Source organism: Nelumbo lutea, chromosome 1 (assembly GCF_056320005.1).
Source record: "Nelumbo lutea isolate HS-2025 chromosome 1, American lotus-T2T, whole genome shotgun sequence".
Lineage (NCBI taxonomy): Eukaryota > Viridiplantae > Streptophyta > Magnoliopsida > Proteales > Nelumbonaceae > Nelumbo > Nelumbo lutea.
This window is the reverse complement of record NC_142684.1, coordinates 5,939,267-5,963,103: the sequence shown is the minus strand read 5'-3', so window position 1 is coordinate 5,963,103 and position 23,837 is coordinate 5,939,267. Positions and strand designations below refer to the sequence as shown.

At 39.8% G+C, this 23,837-nt stretch overlaps 1 protein-coding gene across 2 annotated transcripts; it reads left to right on the top strand.

The window, feature by feature from the left end:
• The first annotated feature begins 1,504 nt into the window (after window positions 1-1,504).
• On the top strand, window positions 1,505-22,235 carry LOC148873320 (mitochondrial ribosomal protein L51/S25/CI-B8 family protein). 2 transcript variants are annotated; one of them, XM_088963727.1, is made up of 4 exons: window positions 1,505-1,804; window positions 3,176-3,295; window positions 18,913-19,019; window positions 21,837-22,235. In XM_088963727.1, the coding sequence occupies exons 2-4, from the start codon at window positions 3,216-3,218 to the stop codon at window positions 22,007-22,009; spliced, it is 360 nt and encodes a 119-aa protein (XP_088819853.1). In that variant the 5' UTR covers window positions 1,505-1,804; window positions 3,176-3,215; the 3' UTR covers window positions 22,010-22,235. The 2 variants fall into 2 exon arrangements, with proteins under 2 accessions (XP_088819853.1, XP_088819854.1); XM_088963728.1 differs by lacking the exon at window positions 1,505-1,804 and adding an exon at window positions 1,846-1,959.
• Window positions 22,236-23,837: the final 1,602 nt, after the last annotated feature.

Here is a 23,837-nt window from a genome sequence, read left to right as displayed (position 1 = left end):
CATCTTTGGTGTACTGTTTGTGACTTCCACTCTTTAGGCCAAAGGGTCTTCTCTCTCTCAAGTCTCCACAAACCTAACGAACCTCCTCTATGTATCTCTGTTTCCTCTAAAATAGAAATCTCCACAATAACCAATAGATCTGAAACTTCCAAGTTTCATCAACAGATATTGGTAAGTCTAACAACCTCATCTTCTTATACTTATTTTTGATTAATGCATTTAAAAGAGAAAGGGTTATGATAAATTTGTTTTGATTTTAATTTCCTCCCCCCATTTTTTTTCAAGATAGAACTACTAAAAATTTGTAGTTTGCTAGTGAGATAACCTCATGTTTGATATTATTTATCACTGAATGAAAAATTTACTTTTACAGTTTTTGTCCCAAACATACAATACCATTGAGGTGTCAAGAACATCAACTTACAACAAGCTTTTTAAAACCGAACCAGACAACAAACTGGCCAGGGGTCTGGGTCCTGGGTCGAACGGTTTGACCGTTCAAATCGAACAGACGACCCATTTGACAAAAAATAAAACAACCAAAACCATTGGATGGTTCAAATGCCCGAGTCAACGGTTTGCTAACCAAATCAATTGTTTTTGGTGAAATAACAGTTCTGGGGTAAAATGGAACTGATCACCTAACCGATTCCCAGTTTTTTCAGTTTGATCATCTGGTTCAATCCGGTTTTGAAAGCCATGGCTTACAATGAAAAATTTGTAGTTTTATGCCTATTGTTTCTGTAATTTGAATAATCACTAAAAAGGTAATTAGTAATATAAGTCATTCTAATTAATTGCTTAGAAGTCTTAAGATAATTATAGTTGAAGATGATTAAAAAGGACATGGATTGGATAAGTAAGAAAATACGATCTAGGTCTTGGGAACCCATCCCCATCGGGGTCGAGGATGGGGAATATAATCTCGCCTCGAACCCGCCCCATTGCCAAATCTGTTCCTCGTAAAGTGCTTCTCACACTAACTTCACAACGCCTCCAGACGCACATCGAGAATCTCCAATACTGTATTTTTATTAATAGGTAGACCTGTTCATAGGCCTGGTCGGGCTGGGCTTGGGCCAGGCTTTTCACTTTGTATTAATAGTTTTTTCTAAGCCCCGAGATCGAGCCTAACCTGACCATTGGGCCTACAACTTGGGCCTGAGCCCAACCCTCATAAAAAGCCCAAAGGCCCGAGCCAGAAATTTAGCCCATACTATTACTACTGCTGAAGCAACTGGAGAGAGAGAGAGAGAGAGAGAGAGAGAGAGAGAGAGAGAGAGAGAGAGAAATTATAAAGAAAAGAATAAAAATGTATATATTAAATTAGAAATATATATTTTATTAAATATTATATTATTTATATATTTTATAAAATATATAATATGTATATTATATATTTTATAAAATATATAATGCTGAGTTGGGCTGGGCTTTTTTGACAAATCCCGAGCCCAGTCCGAAACACAGTCGGACTTATTATGTTAGGCCCGAGATCAGGCCCGCGGGCCTAATTACATGACCAAGCCCGACCGGGGTGCGGGCCGAGTAGAGATGTTTCTTAATACACGGTGGGATAGGGTTGTAACTTTTAAGGTCGTTGTGAGTTGCGCTGTGTGCCGAGCAAACCCTGATTCATTTTCACAAAATACTGATCAGCGCTTATTAGCTCATCCGGTTAAAAACGATGATGAAAAGCTGAAAAAGTCTCGCTCCGCCGCTCATCACAAGAACTCTCCCGCCTGCAACAACTTCAGTGTGCGAAGAAACTTTGCCCAACTCTTTCCTTATTTGGCAACTTACGGTATGTTAAATTCTATTTCTTTCTATCTGTTTTCTTCCTCTTTTCAATGCGAGTATTCTGTTCCACAGAGCTGAGTCTCGGCTTATACGGCTCTGGGGTCTCGGGTTGTAGCGCTAACCGGAGTAGAGAACTGATTCTACTGTTCTAGGTTTCAGGTTATCATATAGCCATAAAACTTTGTACTTCCCTTTTGCATGATTTGCAGAGTTCTGCAACAATTGGAAAGACGAAAGAAATAAAAACATGTTTGCGATTCTGGTACTTCAAAAGTTTAAGAATCCAAGTGACACATTAGAAAAGATGAATGTTAATATAAGAAAGGATGCTTTGATGTTTCTGAAAGATGTTCCGGAAATTATTCGAATCTGGGGGCGGGGGTTATGTGAAGAGAGATTGGAATGGAACCACATGGTATGCAGATTTAGATATTTTGAGCTGATGAGCCACTTGGCATAGGTGGTTACTGGATGCACTTGGTGCAAAAAATTTTTTCCATTTGAGTTAATTCCAGTTTTTATTTCATCAGAAATGATTACATAAGACTGATCACCTATGAGAATCTTAAGAGCCACATAAAAGGTCTCAATCATGGAAGGGACTTGGCTGCCCCAATTGCAATTGACTGTGGTTGGCACAAGTATAGGGTTGCCTCAACATTGGGGAACCGTTATTGTAATGTAATTTTAATTCACTCTCATCTTTTTACAAGCTAATAGGCACCTTTTAACTCTTTGATTTTGACAAGTTGATCAATTGCAGAGGACCATCTCTATGATATGTTTAGGAAGGACACTAAATCTATGACCATAAAAGCTTGGCAAAAGTTTTAATGCTGGTTGCCATCCTGACACAGTCCTCTCCTTTGTCCAGGCAGAGTTAGGAGGGACATTAAATGTCTAATTCAGTTAGGGAATAGAGATGGGCTTGGGTCTGGGAAACAGGACAGTTTGGGTCTGTAACTTTATGACTTACAACCTATTGTATATTGAGGGTATTAGGACCCATCCAATGATATCTACACCAAAAATGCTTGATCAGATAACTTCTAGCCATATGATTTGTGCATTATCTTGTTGTGCATTTCAAGAGATGTCATTGAGCTTTTTCTAACCTTCCAAACATAAACAGTGGAAATGCCAAGCTGTGATCAAATTGCAGGTTCAATCTTGGTGGTTGGCACCTTCTTAATGGGGGACAAGTACATAGTTATAGGGCCCTGGACTGGAATACACGTCTTGTGTCTCCAGGCCTGAGCCAAGCTTTTGCCAATCAATTACATGCTTTTAAGATTCATCTACCTTGGAATTTTTTTTTCTTATACTGCCATGTGGGTTGATTGCTAAAACAAATTATTTTGCATTCTTCATACAGGAAGGTTTCTCTAGAACTTGGAAATTAATTTGTAAGTGGGATGGCTCTGAGAGGTGTTTGGCAACTCCAAAAGTTGATTGTGAGCTATTGTGATTGGGGTGGAAGCAGTCGGGGTATCAGGTAAGTTTCCTAATGAAATAACCTATGGTAGTATGCATGCTCCTCTACAATAAAACGAAAGGAACATTTTACCAGTGAAACTAAGCAGTCGGACCCAAAGAGTTGAGCTTGTGTATGTTATACCTGTGCATGAACATCTACAACAGAAGAAACCGCTAGTATAATGTATCTTTATTTCTCATCATTTCCTTTCTTTGTTTTCTTTTTATTCTTAGACTCCTTTTTCCCTTGTAATGCATATTTCTTTTGTTATTATTTTCCTTACAGTTTGATAGATGTTAAATAGGATTATCTTGTTCTTTTCTTATAATATTTCAGCACATGCATACCTTTAAAGAGAGCTTAATTAGGAAATGTGTGTTCTTTACATCCACAGATGTGTTTTCAGTTGTTTTTGCATGTTAGACAGTTTCTTTAAATCCATTGTATCATTTTAGTTTTGAACATAATTGTTTCTTTTTACTCATAAAAAACATGATTGTTTCTTTCGGAGAAGATTTAATATATATTATTTCATAATATCAGGAGGATTTGAGAGGCATTTTCTCATACATAATGGACTGGGCATTGATATCAAAAGACAAAATAATATCATGAAGCATTGGTGTACATTTGAATGCTTTTGTTGTTTGTATTCTTGCATTTTTGTTACTGTTCTTCTTTTTTTCTTTTTTTCTTTTTTTTGTGAAGTGAGATGACTTTTGTGTTAAAAGGAGGGAGAGGGCCCCTCCAAATATAACTATACAAAGAAGGGCATCAAAGCTCAAGAGTATGAATATATACATCTTGCTAGATATAGCCACAAAATCATTATCTGTCATGATCTGATTCCAATGATTACTATAATGGGAAGAACTGATTTTGCTAGTCTATTACCTATTAACCTTTAGGATCCCCTTAAAAGTGGCCAATAAACTGGAGAAACTGATGAGAGACTTCTTGTGGGAGCCATGGGATACAAAAAAGGATCATTTGGTAAAATGGGAGGTGGGTTTAAGGAGTAGGGATAGTGGATGCCTAGGGGTAAGAAACATTAAACTTAGGAACTTGGCACTACTGGGTAAATGGCTGTGGAGGTTTCCCTTGGAACAAGAGAACTTATGGCATAAGGTCATTGTAAGCATCCATAGCATGGCAGGCAACGGATTGGCCTTGATCCTAGAGCAACAAGGGCTTCTCCTTGGAAAGGAATTCACAATTTGCTACTGTCTTTCCTTCAGATGGTCAGGTATGATGCTTGTATGGGTAGCAAAGTTCATTTTTGGGAGGATATCTGGCTTGGGGACATTTCTCTCAAAGACAGATTTTCACCTATTTTTTGCTTTGTCCCTCAATAAAGGGAAAGTGATTTCTTCATTGCTTGTTAATGAAAACTCTTGGGATCTAGGATTAAGGAGAGGGTTAAGGGAACATCAAATGGGCTTAGTAGATGAACTAATTTCCCTTCTTAATACTGCATTCCTGGACCTCTCTTGCTAGGACAGCAGAATCTGGTCAGAGTCCCCCTTTGGCTGCTATACCCGTGCCTCTTTTTTCTCCGCCCTCCTTCATTCCTCGCACCCAGGAGGCTCCTTTCCTACAAAGGAAGTCTTGTGTAGTCCTGGACCCCCCAAAAATAAGAGCCTTTTGTTGGGAGATGGTGCTCCAAAAAATTAATACTCTGGATAATTTACAAAAAAGAAGGCCAAATCATTGCCTCTCCCCTCATGTTTGTTGCCTTTGTTTGGGAAATGGTGAGACAGTTACACATCTGTTACTTTTTTGTCCCTTTGCTTCTTGTGTGTGGAATTGGTTCTCTTCCTTATTTGACTGCAAGTGGACCTCTCCTCCAGATGTGACAAGTCTTTTCAACCCAAGCTTCTTCCTCCTATCAAAGAAAAGGGGGAGAGTGATGTGGAGGGCAATAAGAATAGCCATTCTTTGGTCTTTATGGGAAGAAAGGAATAACAGAATATTCCAAGGGGCACAAATATCAACAGAACAAATTATTAACTGCGTAGCCATTAAAGTCATACATTGGCTGAAAGTAAGTGACTTATTTAAAAACTTTTCAGTGGATGATATACATAGGGGATGGCCAGCAGTGGCAAACTCTTCAACCAAACAGCCTGCCCCTCAGCCTTCTTGGACATCCGTGGCACAACAAAAGGTCAAATTAAATTTTGATGGAAGCTCCATGTGTAACCCAGGATCCTCGGGAGTAGGGGAAGTCTTTAGGGATGGGGAGGGCAGAATGGTGGCACTATACTTTGGTCCCATAGGAGTGGGAGGCTCTATGAGAGCTGAAATTTTGGCTCTACTACAAGGCCTGAGATTTGCAAAACAATGGGAATTTCAGAATCTGGAGGTGGAAAGGGACTCTAAATTGATAATAGGATGGCTGCAAACAAAGAGTTAGGGTATATGGAAGTTTAAACAACAAATAAGGGAAATAATCTTCTTGGCAAGGAAAGTTGGAGTAGCTTTCAAATGGGTATGGAGATCAGCAAATTCTGTGGCAGATAGCTTGGAAAAACAGGGGACCTTCAGGGAAAACTTCTTTTGGGCTGTACTGTAATTCTTGATGTCATGTTGGGGTCAACACTCTTTGTTTGAGTGGTTGATAGTGCAAGATGTAATTTGATATCCTTAATGAAAGTCACCATTTCCAATAAAAAAAAAGGGAAGAACTGGAGTTAAGAAACTTTGTGTGCCTTTAGCCAAAAAATAACTTGTCTCTCCAGGTGCCTGATCAACCTCTCCTTTGTCATGAGAGCACCTTTGGAGATTCTGCTGTTTCTTTCCTGCCATATCCGGATATCCCCCATGCGGAAGTAAAAGGAACCATCTTCCATAGAAGAAAACATCTCTTGTTAAGGCCCTTGAAAGACCAAGCAGACCATAAGGTGGAGAGGTCTTCTGGAATAGCCCACTGCACACTAAACAGCCAAAGAAAGTTGTTCCACACATTATATGTGACCTCACAGTGGATAATCATGTACTGGACAGATTCTTCTGCTTGACAAAAGATGCAACAATGATTGGGGGCTGCAATTTCTTTCAGCAGCAGATGATCCAAAGTGAGGATTCAATCCGGGATTTCTGTCTACATGGAGAAAATCACCTTTGATGCAACTTTATATCTTCAAATCCAACTCCAGGCCACTTTGCTCTCATTCTTCCCCCTTAGTTGATTGCAGAGGGAACAAACAGAGAAATGGCCATACCTGCCAGCAGACCATAAAATCTGATTTTCTGAATTAGTAGAAGGGTGGAGCATGTTGATAGATTCTAGAGAAAAAACACAATGCTGGAAAATTGGGCAGTATCAACAACAGAAATAATGAGGTCTTAAAGCATACATTATACTTTTGGACAAAGATATGATTAAGAGGCCAAGGCGCTCTAGTGGTTGTGAAGGTAGCTGCTGATAAGGTGTTTGATAGGCTAAAGTTGCTGAATGTGTATCTGGTGGGTAAATTTGTAGGATCTAATCCAGATGTTGGTGATGCAGAGAAATGACCTTTTTCAGAATTGGAAAGGAAAGAGTTTTGGGGGTACTTCTTAATAGGGTTTGTTTCCTTTTTGTGTTTTGGAGGTACATCTTACTGTCTTTTTTTTTTGATAAAAGGTACTTCTTACTGTCAAAAGCAGTGTATTATTATTTTTGTTTGTTTTCTTCTTTATGTCATGATTCATGGAGAAGGTGATTCTATCTGAGTAGGGGTGTCAATTGGACTGGATTTGGTCCAACCTGATCCAGTCCAATGTGAGTCCATTATAAACAGACCAGGTCCAGTCCAATCCAATGAATATTTTGAACCAATTTGGGCTGGTCCAATTCAATATTTGGACTATCCAATCTGTTCAAATTCATTTTGATTTAGATTGGTTTCAACCCATACCCAGTCCATTGACATGCATTTTCTTATCTTATATCAATGGACCAGATATTGGCTTAATCGAACTCCAATATAAATTTATTACGGACGGACCAGGTCCAATCCAATCTAGTAAACATTTTGGACCAGATTGGTCCAATTCAATATGTCTTGTTGGTCCATCCAATCCGTCCAAATTGATTTTGGACTTGACGGGGTCCAATCCAAATCCGGTCCATTGACACCCTTATATCTGAGCAGAGACATAGCTTGGTTCCAGGCACGATGATAGAGAAGTTGAAAGAAAGGGAGAGTTGGAGATAGAAGGCAAAAAGTTTCCATTTGAAGAATGCAGAAATAGTAGGAAGTGGTCAGCGAAAATCAGAGAAGAGAATAGAACAACCATTTTCGTAGTTGTGGTTGGATGGCTTAGGGCTGTAATAGAATTCAGCAAGTGTGCAAAATCGATGATAACATAATGGGAGATAATAATGATTATAAACCTAGTATGATGGTGCCTACAGATTACCTGAATGTTCAGATGACCTCCATTAAATTAAATGGAGAGAATTATGTGCCTTGGGCTAAATCCGTTGAAGTCTTTCTGAAGGCAAAGAAGAAGGTAAAACACATCAGAGAGGAGAAACCCTCCTCTGACTCTCACGAGTATGAAGACTGGGAGCAACAGGATGCTCAGATTATCACATGGTTGTGGAACAGTATGGAACCCAGGATTAGTGTGAACTTCATGTTTCTTGACACTGCCAAAGATGTGTGGGACCATGCAAAGAAATTGTATTCGGGGTAGGACAATACAACCAAAGATAATCAACTTTATCAAGAGTGCTTTAACCTGCAACAGGGCAATCAGAGTCTTGAGGAGTACTATGCCAACATGAGGAACATACGTAATGATTGAATGTCTATCATCCTCTCACTTCTGATGTCAAGATTCAGCAACAACAGAGAGAGTAGCTTGATGTAACTAGATTTTTGGTGGGACTAAAGTCTGAAAATGAACCATTACGAGCTCAGATATTAGGAGGATCAGCTCTTCCGTCCTTAGAAGAGGTATTTGCTCGACTCCGGAGGATTTCTATCGGATCTACTGAGAACTCTAATATCTCAGATAGATCTGCCTTTGCTGCATCGAGAGGCCGTGGTGTTAGAGGTGGAGCTAGGGGAGCTCAGTCTGGTCGTGGTGGTGGTAGTGGTTCTGCGTATGGCCGAAGTGGCAATGGTGGGTCTACTCATAATCGTGGTGGTGGTCGTACTGGGGGCAGAGATTCAGGGGGAGCCCGTGGTAGAGGACGTAGCTCAGGCCCGGGGAAGTGCACTCATTGTGGTATGATCTACATGGTCCTCTCTCAACTTGGGCCAATCATGCCGCGACCGGTGACTCAAGTTCCAGTTTTAGACAGGAGAATCATTCATCTGATCAGATGCCTCCTACATCTACAGATGGTCCCATGAAGGAGATGGTGAGTGTTCCCCGTGATGAATATGAGAGGTTTATCTAATCATAGCAGAACACGACGACTTTTGCTCACTCAGGTATGTCTTGTCTGGCATCTACACCCAATCCCTGGATCATTGACTCTGGAGCTTCCGATCACATGACTGGAACTCTAGGTGTGTTTTCCTCCTTATCTCATTGCTCAACATCACAATCTGTCACCCTTGCTAATGGTTCCACATCCTCAATTTGTGGTGTTGGTAATGCTGACCTAGATCCTGTATCCCTCTCATCAGTTCTGTATGTTCCTAAATTGCCTTTTAACTTTATGTCTGTTAGTAAGTTGACCAAATCACTTAACTGCTCCATTACCTTTTATCCTTCTATGTGTGTTTTTCAGGATCTCAAGATGGGGATGAAGATTGGTGGAGGGCATGAAGCAGGTGGACTGTATTATCTTGACGGTGGTGGTGGTAGAACTTCAACAGCTCTCCAGTCATCTCTTTCTCCTCTCCAGTGGCACTGCCGATTTGGTCATCCGTCGCTAAAAGTCTTGAAGTCCTTGGTTCCGTCCTTGAGTCAGCTTTCTGTTTTGGATTGTGAGTCATGCCAGTTTGGGAAACACCATTATGCTCCCTTTAGTTTTAGGGTTGATAACCGTGTGTCGAGTCCTTTTCCTTTAGTTCATTCAGATGTTTGGGGTCCTTATAAAGTGATGTCATATAATGGATACAGATATTTTGTCATTTTTGTGGATGATTTTTCAAGGATGACGTGGCTCTATTTAATGAAAGAAAGAAGTGAATTTTTACCATTTTTCAGAAATTTTATGTTGAGATTCGTAACCAATTTGGTACCCACATCAAAGTTTTTCGTTCTGATAATGGCCGCGAATATTTATCCTCATCATTTCAGGATTACCTGGATCAACACGACATTATACATAAGACCTCGTGTTCCTACACCCCACAACAAAATGGGGTGGTTGAGAGAAAGAATCGCCATCTTCTTGAAACAGCAAGATCCCTAATGCATCACATGCATGTTCCCAAACCTTTTTGGAGTGATGTAGTGCTTACCTCTTGCTTTCTGATTAATCGGATGCCCACGTTCATCCTTGATGGTCATTCTCCGTTTCAGGTCTTGTTTCCCACTTTGTCTCCATTCCCTCTTACGCCGAGAGTTTTTGGGTGTATCTGCTTCGTCCATAATCTGGGTCCCGGTAATGACAAGTTCGATGCTCGTTCTCTCAAGTGCATCTTCCTTGGCTATTCTCGGACACAAAAAGGGTATAGGTGTTACCATCCTGGTTGTCGACGGTCCTTTGTGTGTGCTGATGTCAGTTTCTTTGAGTTTACTCCGCTCTTTTTGGGGTCCGATGATGCTTCTTCCTTCTCATCACCTCCTCCTCTTCCACTTCACGTCGTCGATCCTCCTTTCTTTGTTCCAGTTGTGACCAAATCCTTGCCTCCGGTGCCACTACCTGTTGAACGCCCACCTATTCGTCATGTGTATACACATCGCCCACGCGCACCAGCTACTACTCCTCCGGCTACATCTCCGTCGACGGATCCGGCACCAGACCCGTACTTAGCATCTGAGCTTGATCTACCCATTGCTTTGCGGAAAGGTAAACGTACTTGCACCCTTCATCCCATTTCTAATTATGTTTCTCTTACTCACCTTTCCGGTTCCCATCGCCAGTTTGTTACCTTGTTATCATCAGTTATTGTTCCTAAAGATGTCCAGGAAGCCCTTGCCTCTCCAGGGTGGTGCCGTGCCATGGAAGAAGAACTCTCAACCCTTCATCATAATCATACTTGGGACCTCACTGCTCTTCCTCCTGGGAAGCAAGCTGTTGGTTGTAAATGGGTTTATACGGTTAAGCATCTGCCTGATGGTAGTGTTGAACGCCTGAAAGCGTGATTAGTTGCAAAAGGGTACTCCCAAACCTATGGTATTGACTACACAGAGACCTTCTCACCGGTTGCTAAGATAGGGTCAGTTCGTGTTGTGATCTTTCTTGCAGCCATGTATGAGTGGCCACTATATCAACTTGATATCAAGAATGCCTTTTTGCATGGTGACTTACTCGAGGAGGTCTACATGGAGCAACCTCCAGTGTTTGTTGCTCAGGGGGAGGATGGTAAGGTGTGCAGACTAAGGAAGGCTATATATGGGCTTAAACAGTCTCCTCGAGCATGGTTTGGTAGGTTCAATGAGGTAGTAAAGAAGTTTGGTATGAAACAGTGCAAAGTTGACCATTCTATATTTAGTCATGACTCTCCGGGAGGAAAAATACCGTTTGTGGTGTATGTAGATGATATTGTTATTACTGGGAATGATAACATTGGTATTGATAGGCTGAAGACTTATCTGCAGGATCACTTTCAGACAAAGGATCTGGGTAAACTGAAATACTTCTTGGGGATAGAGGTAGCGAGATCCAAGTATGGTATTAACCTGTGCCAGAGGAAGTATGTGCTTGATTTGCTAGAAGAAACAGGCTCGTTGGGTGCCAAACAAGCTGAAACACCCATGGACACAAATACCAAGCTAAGCAGTGATATGGGTGAAGTGTTTGAAGACCCTGGCAGATACCGACGACTTGTGGGCAAACTGAACTACCTAACCATTACCAAACCAGACATCTCATTTGCAGTTAGTGTGGTAAGCCAGTTCATGCAAAAACCTCTGATTACTCATTGGAATGCAGTTCTGAGAATTGTGAAGTATCTAAAAGGGGCTCCGGGTCGCGGTCTGATATACAAGAGTGGGGGAAAATTTGAAATAGAAGGGTATTCTGATGCTGATTGGGCCGGTTCTATGTCTGATAGGCGGTCTACTACAGGCTATTACACGTTTCTGGGAGGTAACCTGGTGACATGGAAAAGTAAGAAGTAGACGGTTGTGGCAAGAAGCAGTGCAGAAGCAGAATATAGGGCTATGGCGCACACCGCTTGTGAATTAGTGTGGCTAAGGAACCTTCTACAGGAAGTAGGGTACAACATTAACACTCCAATGAAGCTCTATTGTGATAATCAGGCTGTAGTTCATATCTCCTCTAATCCAGTGTTTCATGAAAGAACCAAGCACATTGAGGTTGACTGTCACTTTGTGAGGGAGAAGGTGCTGAATGGAAAGCTGGACACTACACATGTTAATACAGGAAATCAATGGGCTGACTTATTTACAAAAGGCTTGAGTCGGGGAAGAGTGGACTACATATGTAACAAGCTAGGAGTATATGATATATACTCACCAGCTTGAGGGGGAGTGTTAGCGTAGGGGTATTTCTGTCTTTATACCTAGATTAATGTTGCTGATCTGTAATGTTGTGTTGGAACAAGTGCTCTTAACTTAAGTAAGGGCACATAGGTCTTTTTAGTTATGTTTTAATAATAATGTAAATACTTCCTGGCTGACTAGGAGAAGACAGGTTGACTCTTTCAGTTCGAACCAGAATTCTCTCATCTCTTTCTCTCTCTCTCTTTCACCTTTTCTTCTTCTACATAACTGATCTCAGACAGGCAGAACTCTAAGGCAGACCTGAATTCTAACAGTGGGAAAGGGAGTAGAAGGGAAGTGAAATCTTTAATTTTTATGTTTGGTTTTATTTTTTTAAAGGGAAAATAAAAGAAAATGGAGACGGTTAAGCCTCCATCTTGTGCCCATACAATAAAAGTAGGTAGCTCTGTGTGATATAACAGATGTCACTCCCATAGTGGGAGGACATTGAGCTGGATAGGCTGCATAGACAGAGGATCCCAACCTGTCTTGGATATGGATATGACATGCCCTGTATCGGGTTTATTGTGTTGATATTCTGAACCTTGGCTGTATCAAGCTAAGAGTCTTCAGTACTATTATTTTGGTGTGTTACAGTTCCAGGAAACATAAGATCTTCAAAAACCTGTTGGAGGATGTTAGAGAACTTCTCCCACCCTGATGCTTTCCTCTCTTAATCTGCTTATAGTTGGTTGCAAAAAATTGTGAGACTATGATATCTTCATTTTCAGTTTTCTTTTCTGTTGACTACATATTTTTGTCCATTACCTTTTCTCCCCATTCTGTGTTGCTCCATATTTTATTCTAGTATATATAGGAGGCTCTGTCAAGACAACAAACTCATTGAACCAGACTAAATCACTCCATCAGCTTTGTTAGTGTTGACTGTATAGGGGTAGTTTAGTCCTTCTATTTATGTTTAAGCTGATGTGTAATGTTTATGTTAAGTGATGTGTCCCATACTTAAGTAGGGACTTAATAGTCTTTTGCTTTATTTAATAGAAACATATAAATATAACCTGGCCGATTAGAGAGAGTGACTTTTCTCTCTTGTTCGAACCAGTTTTCTCCTTCTCCTTTCTTCTCTTCTTCTCTACTTTTCTTCTCTTCCACTCTCTTCTATCTCCTCTAATCTTCCTCTAATTCTAATAGAATTTAGTGCAGGTCTGAACTTTATCATGGTATCAGAGCCACTGACAAAATCAGATCTGCCCAGAATTCTGTTCTTTTGCCATTCAGCCTAGGGTTTTACAGTTTTCTTCATCATCCGTTGGAGATAGGGAAAATGGCTGAAAAGGAGTGATTGCCCCTTCCCTTTGGAGGTTTTCATGCCTCCTGTCAGTGGTTTATTGGGTGTTAGTGGTGGTTTGTAGGAAGCCCTCTAATTGATGGTACGAAGGGGACTGTTTCAGGTGGTGCAGTGGACAGTTGAGTGTTAGGTTGGTTTTTGGTCATCAAATAGGTGGGACATATGCGTGTTTCAGTGTGAATCGAGTGGCTGGTGAATTGGTAGTGCTATGGTGTGTATTCAGGTAATTGTGTGGTGCTGAAAGTGAAGAAATCAGCGAGGGGTATTGTGACTGTAGGTGGTTTCACTAGTGTGAAGTGTGATGAAAAGTGATTTAGAAGTTTGATCTACGAGAAAAAAGAGGAATTCAGATAGGGGAGACAATAGTGAACACAAATCTAGTGTTATGGTTCCCACCAACTACCTGAATGTTCAAATGACTTCTGTTAAGTTGAATGGGGAGAATTATGTGCCTTGGGAGAAATCTGTAGAGGTCTTTCTTAGAGCTAAGAAGAAAGTGAATCATGTAAGAGAAGAAAAACCTTCTGCTGACTCTCAGGAGTATAGTGATTGGAAACAAGAAGATGCACAGATTATGACCTGGTTATTGAATAGTATGGAACCCAAGATTAGTGTGAATTTTATGTTCCTAGATACAACCAAGGAGATTTAGGACCACGCCAAGAAATTATACTCGGGACAAGACAATACTACTAGAGTGTATCAGCTTTATTAGGAGTTTTAATTTGTAATAGGGTAATCAGAGTCTTGAGGAGTGCTATGCTAGCATGAGGAACCTTCGTATGAGTTGAATGTGTACCATCCCCTCACTTTTGATGGTAAGATTCAGCAACAACAAAGAGAACAACTAGATGCGACCAGATTTTTAGTAGGGCTGAAATCTGAATATGAACCAGTGAGAGCACAAATACTAGGAGGGTCAGCTCTTCTGTCTCTAGAAGAGGTGTTTGCTCGTCTTTGAAGGATTTCTGTTGGGCCCATAGAGAATTCTAATATCTCTGACGGGTTTGTCTTTGTAGTGACGAGAGGGGGAGGCCGTGGTGTTAGAGGTGGAGCTTAGGGGATTCAGCCCGGTCGTAGTGGTAGCAGTGGATCCATGTATGGTTGTAGTGGTGGTGGTGGACCCATGTATAGTCGTGGTGGTGGATGTATTGGAGGTCAAGATTCAGGGTAGCTTGTGGCAGAGGACGTAGTAATGGTCTGAGGAGGTATACACATTGTGGTATGGAAGGGAACACCATTAACTTTTGTTATGATTTGCATGGCCCACCTTCAACTTGGGCAAATCATGTAGTGGCCAGTGATGGTAGTTCAATACAGGATATCCAACAAGTTGATATGATGCCCTCTACATCTACGGATGTCTTTGCTAAGGAGATGATGAGTGTCCTACGTGATGAGTATGAGCGGTTTATCCAGGCCACCTCTCAACAGAAAACAACTACTCTCGCACATTTAGATGACTTGTCTCTCATCCAAACCCACCTCTTGGATTATCGACTCTAGAGCTTCTAATCATATGACTAGGACTCCAGGTGTGTTTTCCTCCCTTTTATAGTGCTCCACATTACATTTTGTTACCCTTGCTTATGGTTCCACATCCTCCATTTGTGGTGTTGGTAATGTTGACATAGACCATTTATTCCTGTCCTCAATTTTGTATGTTCCCAAATTCCCTTTTAATCTTATATTTGTTAGTGAGCTAATCAAGTCTCTTAATTGCTCCATTACCTTTTACCCCTCTTCTTGTGTTTTTCAGGATCCTAAGACAGGGATGAAGATTGTTGGAGGACATGAAGCTGGTAGACTGTATTATTTTGATGGTGGTGGTGTTTCATCAACAACTCTTCAGACATCTCTTTCTCCTCTTCAGTGGCATTGTAGGCTTGGTCATCCATCACTTAAAGCACCAAAATCACTTACCCCATTGTTGAGTCATTTTTCTGTTTTGGATTGTGAGTTGTGTCAATTGGGGAAACATCATTGTGTTTCTTTAGTCCTAGGGTTGATAATCGTATGTCGAGTCCTTTTTCTTTAGTTCATTAAGATATTTGGGGTCTAAATAAAATAGTGTCATACAATGGTTACAAATACTTTGTTATTTTTGTTGATGATTATTCAAGGATGACGCGGCTTTACATAATGGAAGAAATGAGTGAATTGTTTTCCATCTTCCAAAAATTTTATACTTAAATTCGCAGCCAATTTGGTGTACACATTAAGATTCTTCGTTCTGATAATGACCGCAAATACTTTTATACACCGTTTCAAGAGTATTTGGAACAATATGGCATTATCCATCAAACCTCATGTCCCTATGCACCTTAACAAAATGGGGTGGTTGAGAGAAAGAACAACCATCTTTTGGAAACTGCTTGGTCCCCTTTGCATCATATGAATGTATCCAAACGTTTTTGGAGTGATGTTGTGCTTACGTCTTGTTTCCTCATTAACCGGATGCCCACACCCATCCTTGAAGGTCATTCTCCTTTCACCACTTTGTTTCATACCTTGTCTCCTTTTTCCCTTGCTCCCAGTGTTTTTGGGTGTGTATGTTTTGTTCATAATCTTGGACCTAGAGTGGACAAATTAGATGCACTATCCACCAAGTGTATCTTCCTTGGCTATTCCCGGACCCAGAAAGGGTATAAGTGTTATAATCCTAGTTCTTGTTGTTCTTTTGTGTGCCTTGAAGTTACTTTCTTTGAATCTGTTCCGTATTTTTTCTGGGTCCGGTGATGTCTCTTCTTCTTCCTCACCTCCTCCTCTTCTAGTTCCTGTTGAGGACCCCATCCCACTTGTTCCGGTTGTGACTAAGTCTTCGCCTCCAGTGCAACGTGTGCCTTGAAGTTACTTTCTTTGAATCTGTTCCGTATTTTTTCTGGGTCCGGTGATGTCTCTTCTTCTTCCTCACCTCCTCTTCTAGTTCCTGTTGAGGACCCCATCCCACTTGTTCCGGTTGTGACTAAGTCTTCGCCTCCAGTGCAACTTCCTGTTGAACGACCACCCATCCGCCAAGTGTATACGCATCGACGACATGTACCAACTCCTCCAGCTTCTTCATCGTCGACAAATCCAACAATTGGCCCCCCACCGATTCCACCTCCTGTTTCTGACCTTGATCTTCTTCTTGCCTTGTAGAAAGGTAGACACAATTGTACACTTCATTCCATTTTCAACTATGTTTTTGTATCTCACCTTTCTGCTTCCCATCGTCAATTTGTTTCTGTTTTGTCTTCTATTTTGGTTCCTATGGATGTCCAAGAAGCCCTTGCCTCTCCAAGGTGGCTCTCCATGCAATAGAAGAACTCTCAGCTTTGGCTCATAATCACACGTGGGACTTCATCACATTCCCTCCTGGTAAGCATGTTGTGGGTTGTAAATGGGTATACACGGTTAAGTATTTACCTGATGGTAGTGTAGAGCGACTGAAAACTCGAGTGGTTGTTAAAGGCTATTCCCAAACATGTGGTATTGACTACACAAAGGTCTTCTCTCTTGTTGCTAAAATTGGTTCCATACGTGTTTTGATATCTCTAGCTGCTATGTATGATTGGCCACTGTTTCAACTTGACATCAAGAATGCTTTTTTACATGGTGATCTCCTTGAGGAGGTCTGTATGGAGCAACTACCAGGGTTTGTTGCTCCAGGGAAGGATGGTAAGGTTTGCATACTAAAGAAGGCCATTTATGGACTTAAACAGTCCCCCCGTGTGTGGTTTGGTAGATTCAATGAAGTGATAAAAAAGTTTGGTATGAAACAGTGTCAGGTTGATCACTCAGTATTCAACCATGATTCACATGTTAGGAAGATCTTATTGGTGGTATATGTAGATGATATTGTCATTACTGGCAGTGATAAATTGAGGATTGATAGGCTGGAGGCCTTTCTGTAGGAGCATTTTCAAACAAAGGACCTTGATAAATTAAAATATTTCTTGGGGATAGAAGTAACAAGGTCTAAGCACGGTATTAATTTGTGCCAAAGGAAGTATGTTCTTGATTTGTTGGAGGAGATAGGATTTTTAGGTGCCAAACTGACTGGAACACCTATGGAACCAAATACCTAGTAGTGATATGGGTGAGGAGTTTGAAGATCTTGGAAGGTACAAGTAGTTGGTGGGTAAGCTAAACTACCTAACCATTACTCGGCCAGATATTTCATTTGCAGTTAGTGTGGTGAGTTAGTTTATGCAGAAACCTCGAGTTTCACATTGGGATGCAGTTCTAAGGATTGTAAGGTATTTGAAGGGAGCTCCTGGTCGTGGCTTGATATACAAGAGTGGAGAAAATCTTGAAATAAAGGGATACAACGATGCTGATTGGGCTGGTTCTGTATCTGGCAGAAGGTCCACTACAAGTTATTGTACTTTTCTTGGGGGTAATTTGGTGAGATGGAAAAGTAAGAAACATACAGATGTGGCAAGAAGCAGTGCAGAAGCTGGATACAAAGCCATGGCACATACCACTTGTGAACTAGTGTGGTTGATAAGTCTTCTACAAGAGATGGGATATTCGATTGGCACTCCAATGAAACTTTATTGTGACAACCAAGTTGCAGTCTACATCTATTTTAATCTATTGTTTCATGAGAGAACAAAGCATATAGAAGTTGACTATCACTTTGTGAGAGAGAAGGTGCTTAGTGGAGTGACAGATACTGCATATGTTAACACAAGAAGTCAATGGGCAGACTTGTTCACCAAAGGGTTGAGTCGAGGAAGAGTGGATTACATATGTACCAAGTTGGGACCATATGATATTTGCTCACCAGCTTGAGGGGGAGTGTTAGTGTCGACTGTATAAGGGTAGTTTAGTCCTTATATTTATGTTCATGCTGATGTGTAATGTTTATGTTAAGTGATGTGTCCCATACTTAAGTAGGGACATAATAGCCTTTTGCTTTATTTAATAGAAACATATAAATATTACCTGACCGACTAGAGAGTGACTTTTCTCTCTTGTTTGAACCAGTTTTCTCCTTCTCCTTTCTTCTCTTCTTCTCTCTTCTATCTCCTCTAATCTTTCTCTAATTCTAACAGAATTCTAGTGCAGGTCTGAACTTTATCAAGCTAGAATGGTTCCTTCTAGCTGCTTCCCTTATCTTCAAAACCAGTCCACTGCTGCTTGACATTTCTTCAAGTATGAACCTCTTCACCCTATGTTAGAACAATCTCCTCCACTTGGTTTCCAGCAAGAATCCTTCCCCTTCCATGCCTCCTTCTGGTACATTTTTTGGATGGATAAACTTAAATTTTACTGAACTTGAATAAAAGAATTGGTATTCACAATGTGCTTGGCTCCCCTTTTACAGAATGACCGAAACACCCCTTAAAACTAAATCATAGTTCTTGCACAGAACAACTGTCTTCTCCTGGTACATGCTCCATAAAAGAATGAATTTTAACATTAGAGTCATCCATGGTTCAACTCTTTTTGTTTGACAGTGCTGAAGTATGTTATTAACAGCTCTACCATTTTGCTAATTCATTCCTGTATTTTAGTCGTTCCTTTTCAGATTAAGACAGATAGTTTATTAAGTATTAGCATATTGTGAATGTTGTAATTTGTTTGATTTTTCAAGGTTTTATGAACTTCCAAAACCCAAACCTTCCTGTGGGTCGTGGAAATTTCTGATAACAGATTGGTTGACTTTCATGTGTCTAAGAAATTTCTGACAATAGTATGATATTGGATATGACAGGGCATTTATGGAGTCTTATTTGCCAGCATTTAAAGAAAATAATCCTCAGCTAGAGGTGGTTGCTGAACTCATCCGTGGTCAACATCCACATTTGAAGGGCTTTTACCGTAAGATTCTCTTTTTCTTTCTCTCTGTCTCTTTCCACCCTCCCGTTCAGCTTAAACCTCTTGCCATCTGGCTAAAATAAACCATATGTTGAAACTTAGGAGTGTTTTTTATCACTTAGAGGAAGAATCCAATACAAGAGGGTTAGCTATAGTTGTTGAGAATTATTGAATGAATATGTGGCTAAACCAGAGGGTCCCTTATTTGATGGAATTGAATTGGGTACAGGAAAAATAGGTGGGGTTGTCATGGGAGCTTCCCTAACTGACCTGCATTGTTGTCAAGGTGATGCCTAGGTGACTAAATGCTTTCCAATGGATGTCCTACCTAGTTGCCATGAATAATTTACTGAAGGCGCCACAGGCACCTAGGTGTATAAAAGGGCTAAGTGGGCAACTTGTTTTAACTTTAATAATTCTTAAAGTTTGTTAACAATATTAACATATAGCCGATTCACTAATTATCAAAATAAAAAGCTGATTCATTGAATTGATATAAATGTATACTTAAAGAGTGAATAATTTTATTGTCTTCTCAGTTGTTACCTGTTAGGGTTCATTCAACACAGGTTACTGCTAACCAAAAGCTTGTTTGAGGATGACTCAAAGTCTGAGACTAACTCCGCCCCCAGCTGGTGCCAACCAGCTGGTTGGTAAAAAGCTTGCATTGATTGTGCACTTCATAATTTCATATGAAATTTCAATGAAATGTTTTCTAGAAATTAGTTTGAATTCTGTGAATGCAATTCTTAAATTTGTTCTCTATTTATTTGTTACTTAACTATTGATCTTTTCTTTTGATTACCTATTTCCTTTTTTGTCTAATCAAGAATGATGGAAACTGAGTAGAAAGAGAGAAGGGAAGAAAACTAAATGAAAGAAGGTAGAAACTGTCTAAGGGATTGTGCTTCCTTTTGCTTAAATGGTTTTTTGAACAAGAATAATTACAACTATAAAATAACAAGAATTCCATTAAGTAGGCAGCAGTAATGTAAATGCTCAACTTTCTTATACAAAGATCGTACCTAGCTCTATTGACACCCTTGCTGAACACATCGGCTAGCTGTCATCCTGAACTAAGGTTCAAAGAATCGATACAGTCAATACACACAAACAGGTGTATCGGGTGTTTCAATACTTAATAACTTCTTTTATTTTTTTAGTTTGTTTAAGCATGCCTACCCCCTGAAAGTGCTCAAGATCCCAAACGACCCTTATTTAGGGTATCAGAGGGCTCTCAATATGATATGATATGCCCTGTATCATATCGAAATTTTGAACCTTGATCTGAACCAACATTTGGTAGACAGATCCAGTCATACGTTCTCTGACAAAGTGCCTCTCAACTTCAATAATTTTCAGATCCATATGGAGGGGGGGACTAGTGGTCTTCCATGTTATTGTCACCTAGTTTAAGAGTTATTTTGGGCTCTTTTGTAATTTTATTCATGGTTAATTCTGTTTTACTTTGATGTAATACTTTTCGGAAGAGGTAACAGCTCATGCCTCTTCAGTGTTTCCTGTACTGTTTTTTTCTGAATTAATAAATTTCTTCATTCATCAAAAAAAAAAAAAAAAGAAAATAATCCTGTTAGAGTTGATACACTCTTGTCAGGTTGTCATAGCCTGAATACAATCTCCTCACATGTTCTCATATTTCTTTAGCTGTATCCAAGAATCAATGTTTTGAAATGCAGAGGTGTGACACGAGGCGTTCCACTACAGAGGCGTGAGACATAGTTCAGAATGTAAGAGGTGTAAGCCTCCCAAGCACAAGGAGGCTTACGCCTCCTTAAGAGGAGAGGGATGAGGAGGAAGGAGGAAGACTTCTTATTTTTTCTGTGTTTAATAAAATTCTTTTATATTAAAAAGAATGAAGATGCATAGCACTAGTTGAAGGGGGGGGGGTCTTGTGGAATGAAGATGCATAGCACTAATTAAAAATCTTTTACAGCATTCTTTTTGCAATAACTACTGGGCCCCACGGTAAAGGGAGCCTCATTTACCCAGTTAAAACTTACCCATCTCCTAGGTGGATAAGTAACTTTCCCACCTGGGGGAAATTTTATAAAACATAATGGGACATGTTTGTCCATTTTCACATTAGCTTTTTGTGGATAAAAAAGTAATTATATTACTTACCTAGGAATCAAAAAAACATGGGTAAGTGAACATACCTGGGTAAATGTTACCCAAGTGCACTTACCTGGGTAAGTTACAAAATTATAAACAAACAAGGCGCAAATATCAATGAAAAAAGAACAACATTAAGTGAAGAAAGATTCCATAATTTGGCTGGTGAGATAAGGCTGGTCTGAATATCATCTTAATTTTCCTGTTGGAGCTGCCCAGTGGAAACCAATGATACCAAGATACCTATCCAAGGGTGTCATGTCCTGGTGGGTACTAAAAGTTTTAGTATAATTTTCATATCCAACCCTATCCGTATAACTTTTGTACCAAGTAAAGCTTCTGGAGCCAAAGAAAAGAAAATAGTCAAAATACTACCAAATGCCAATGAAAAAAGAACAGGATTAAGTGAAGAAAGATTCCATTATTGGCTTCACGAAGAAATCTTCTATAGCAGGTGAGTTCTTAAATCAAGCTGTTCCAAAATCTTGTTGGACCACTCCAATCATGGAACTGTGTATTGTACTACGAATTGGTACAAATTTTTACATGTTGTGTTTCTTTTATGTTTCATGGAAGATTGGAAGGTCCATTAGACCTATGATCCATTATCTTCTGTTTCTTCTAGCTGTGCGATACTTGTAGAATCTACCATTTTACTGATCTTTTCTTTGGTTGCTTAACGAACAGGGAACAAGAATCAGCGGGTGATATGTGTGAAGAATCTAAACCCGGATGACATACTTCTACATGCAACCAGGCTAAGGAATGCCCTAGGAAGAAAAGTGGTCAAGCTGAAAACCAGACATGTAACCAAGCACCCCAGTGTCCAAGGTACATGGACAACTGACTTAAAACTTTGAGGCCCAGGACAGATGGTATGACCTTTAGTTGTGGTAACAGATTGCGAGTTTGGCTGTATACCATTCAGCAAAAGCATGCACATTTTGCTCTTTCTATGGTAATAGCATTCTACATCACGGAGGTGTTTATTAATATATTTTGCCATTTGTAGGACGTATATTAAGGAAACACTTCACTCTTTTAAGTTTTACCTCCATAAAATAATAAAAATGAATTGCCAGAAAAGAATTTGGGTATTGTGTTTCTTACTGAGTATTTTGCTTCATAACCTTGTTATGAACTAGAAACCTCTGGCGATGGGTACAATTGTACAATGCATGGCTCACCCGCAGACATTTATTCATGTTTTAGGGCTTCTTTGGGTGGGCTTAAGTGTTGATTGCACTGTGTTGACTGAGCTGCTTGAAGCTACCAAAATTAGCTTTAGAATAACTAGATTTCTGAGTTAAATGTAAGTGTTTTTGCGCTTTCTGGGTTTTTCACCAAACAGTTCTCATGGCTTTCCATGTGGAGCCTATCTCGTAATGCTAGAAGGTGCTGCATGAAAGCCCTAGAGGTGAAGAAACTACTAATGCCAGATTGTTTTACGCTCTTGTTGGTTGACGATCAAACTTGCTCTTTTTATGGAGGCTATGTTTGGTTTGATAGAAAATAAGAGACGCAGAAAATTGAGGGAAGTTCTTAACAAAATTTCTGAAGTTCCGTAATCATTTTCCCCCAACTTCTGTTTCTTACATTTTGTCAAGGAAAACACAGCCGTGGTGTTTCTCATTTTTTATCCCTCTATTTTGGATACAAGTTGGCTAAATGAGATACAATCCCACAAAATGCCTGTCTTGGCAACGTAATCACTTATAACAAGCACCGATCTCTAAAAGAATGAGCCCGGGTCGGATCTGTTGCTTGCACACTGTGTGATGTTCTACTACATGACCAATCACAAATGAACAACATGCCGGTGTTTTGCATACGTTGTAGTGGAGTTCGGATCTAGTTAACAGCCATTGCAGATGTACAATACCCACTCAAATGTAGTAAAAGCAAAGGCACTTTTAAGAGACTTATAGGCATACCCATGGTGGATTTGTTTCAAAGTTAGGGTCCGGGATGGAGAGTATGGTTACCACCAAACCAGGCTCATTCATGTTGCAAATTGGGAAATACTAATTAGTCACAGTTCTTCACCTAATTGAAGCTCCATGTAGCCCTAGCGAAGGTGGTTCGAAAGGTAAAGAACTTGAACCCTTGTTCAGTTTTTCCGCAAAAGCCATTCGTTGATCATAGGGTAGGGCTTAAGTCTTCGTTGCTCTCTCACTATTCACATATTCAACATTTGCAAGAAGAGAAATGCGTTAAAGAGACATTGAGAGTGAGAAATAAGAGAGGGGGGGGGGGGGGAATAATACGAAGGTCTTTTGGATGAGTAGGGAAAATCTATGATACTGGAAAGATATGATCAGAAGAGTTTTGACCAATCAAAACCCATTCATGAATGTTGATAAATTATACATGATTGGCTACCATGTTTATGATATCAATTGATTGGTCGGAAATTTTTTGGATATAATATCTTTCTGTTATCATAGTTGAGCCCAACATCATTTATTTTGCAAAATGCCTTTTAGTCAAACTATGCTATTAAATTAAGATACTCAACTAAATTAGATTATTTAATTTATTAATTTCTCAAAATAGTATTTTTGCAATCATAAATAATAAGTTTAGTATTACTTAACATATTTGGGTCGTATTTGAATCTTACCGGATTTCGATATAGTCCAATTTCATTTTAAAAGGAAAAATAATTAGTTTTATATGAATAATTAC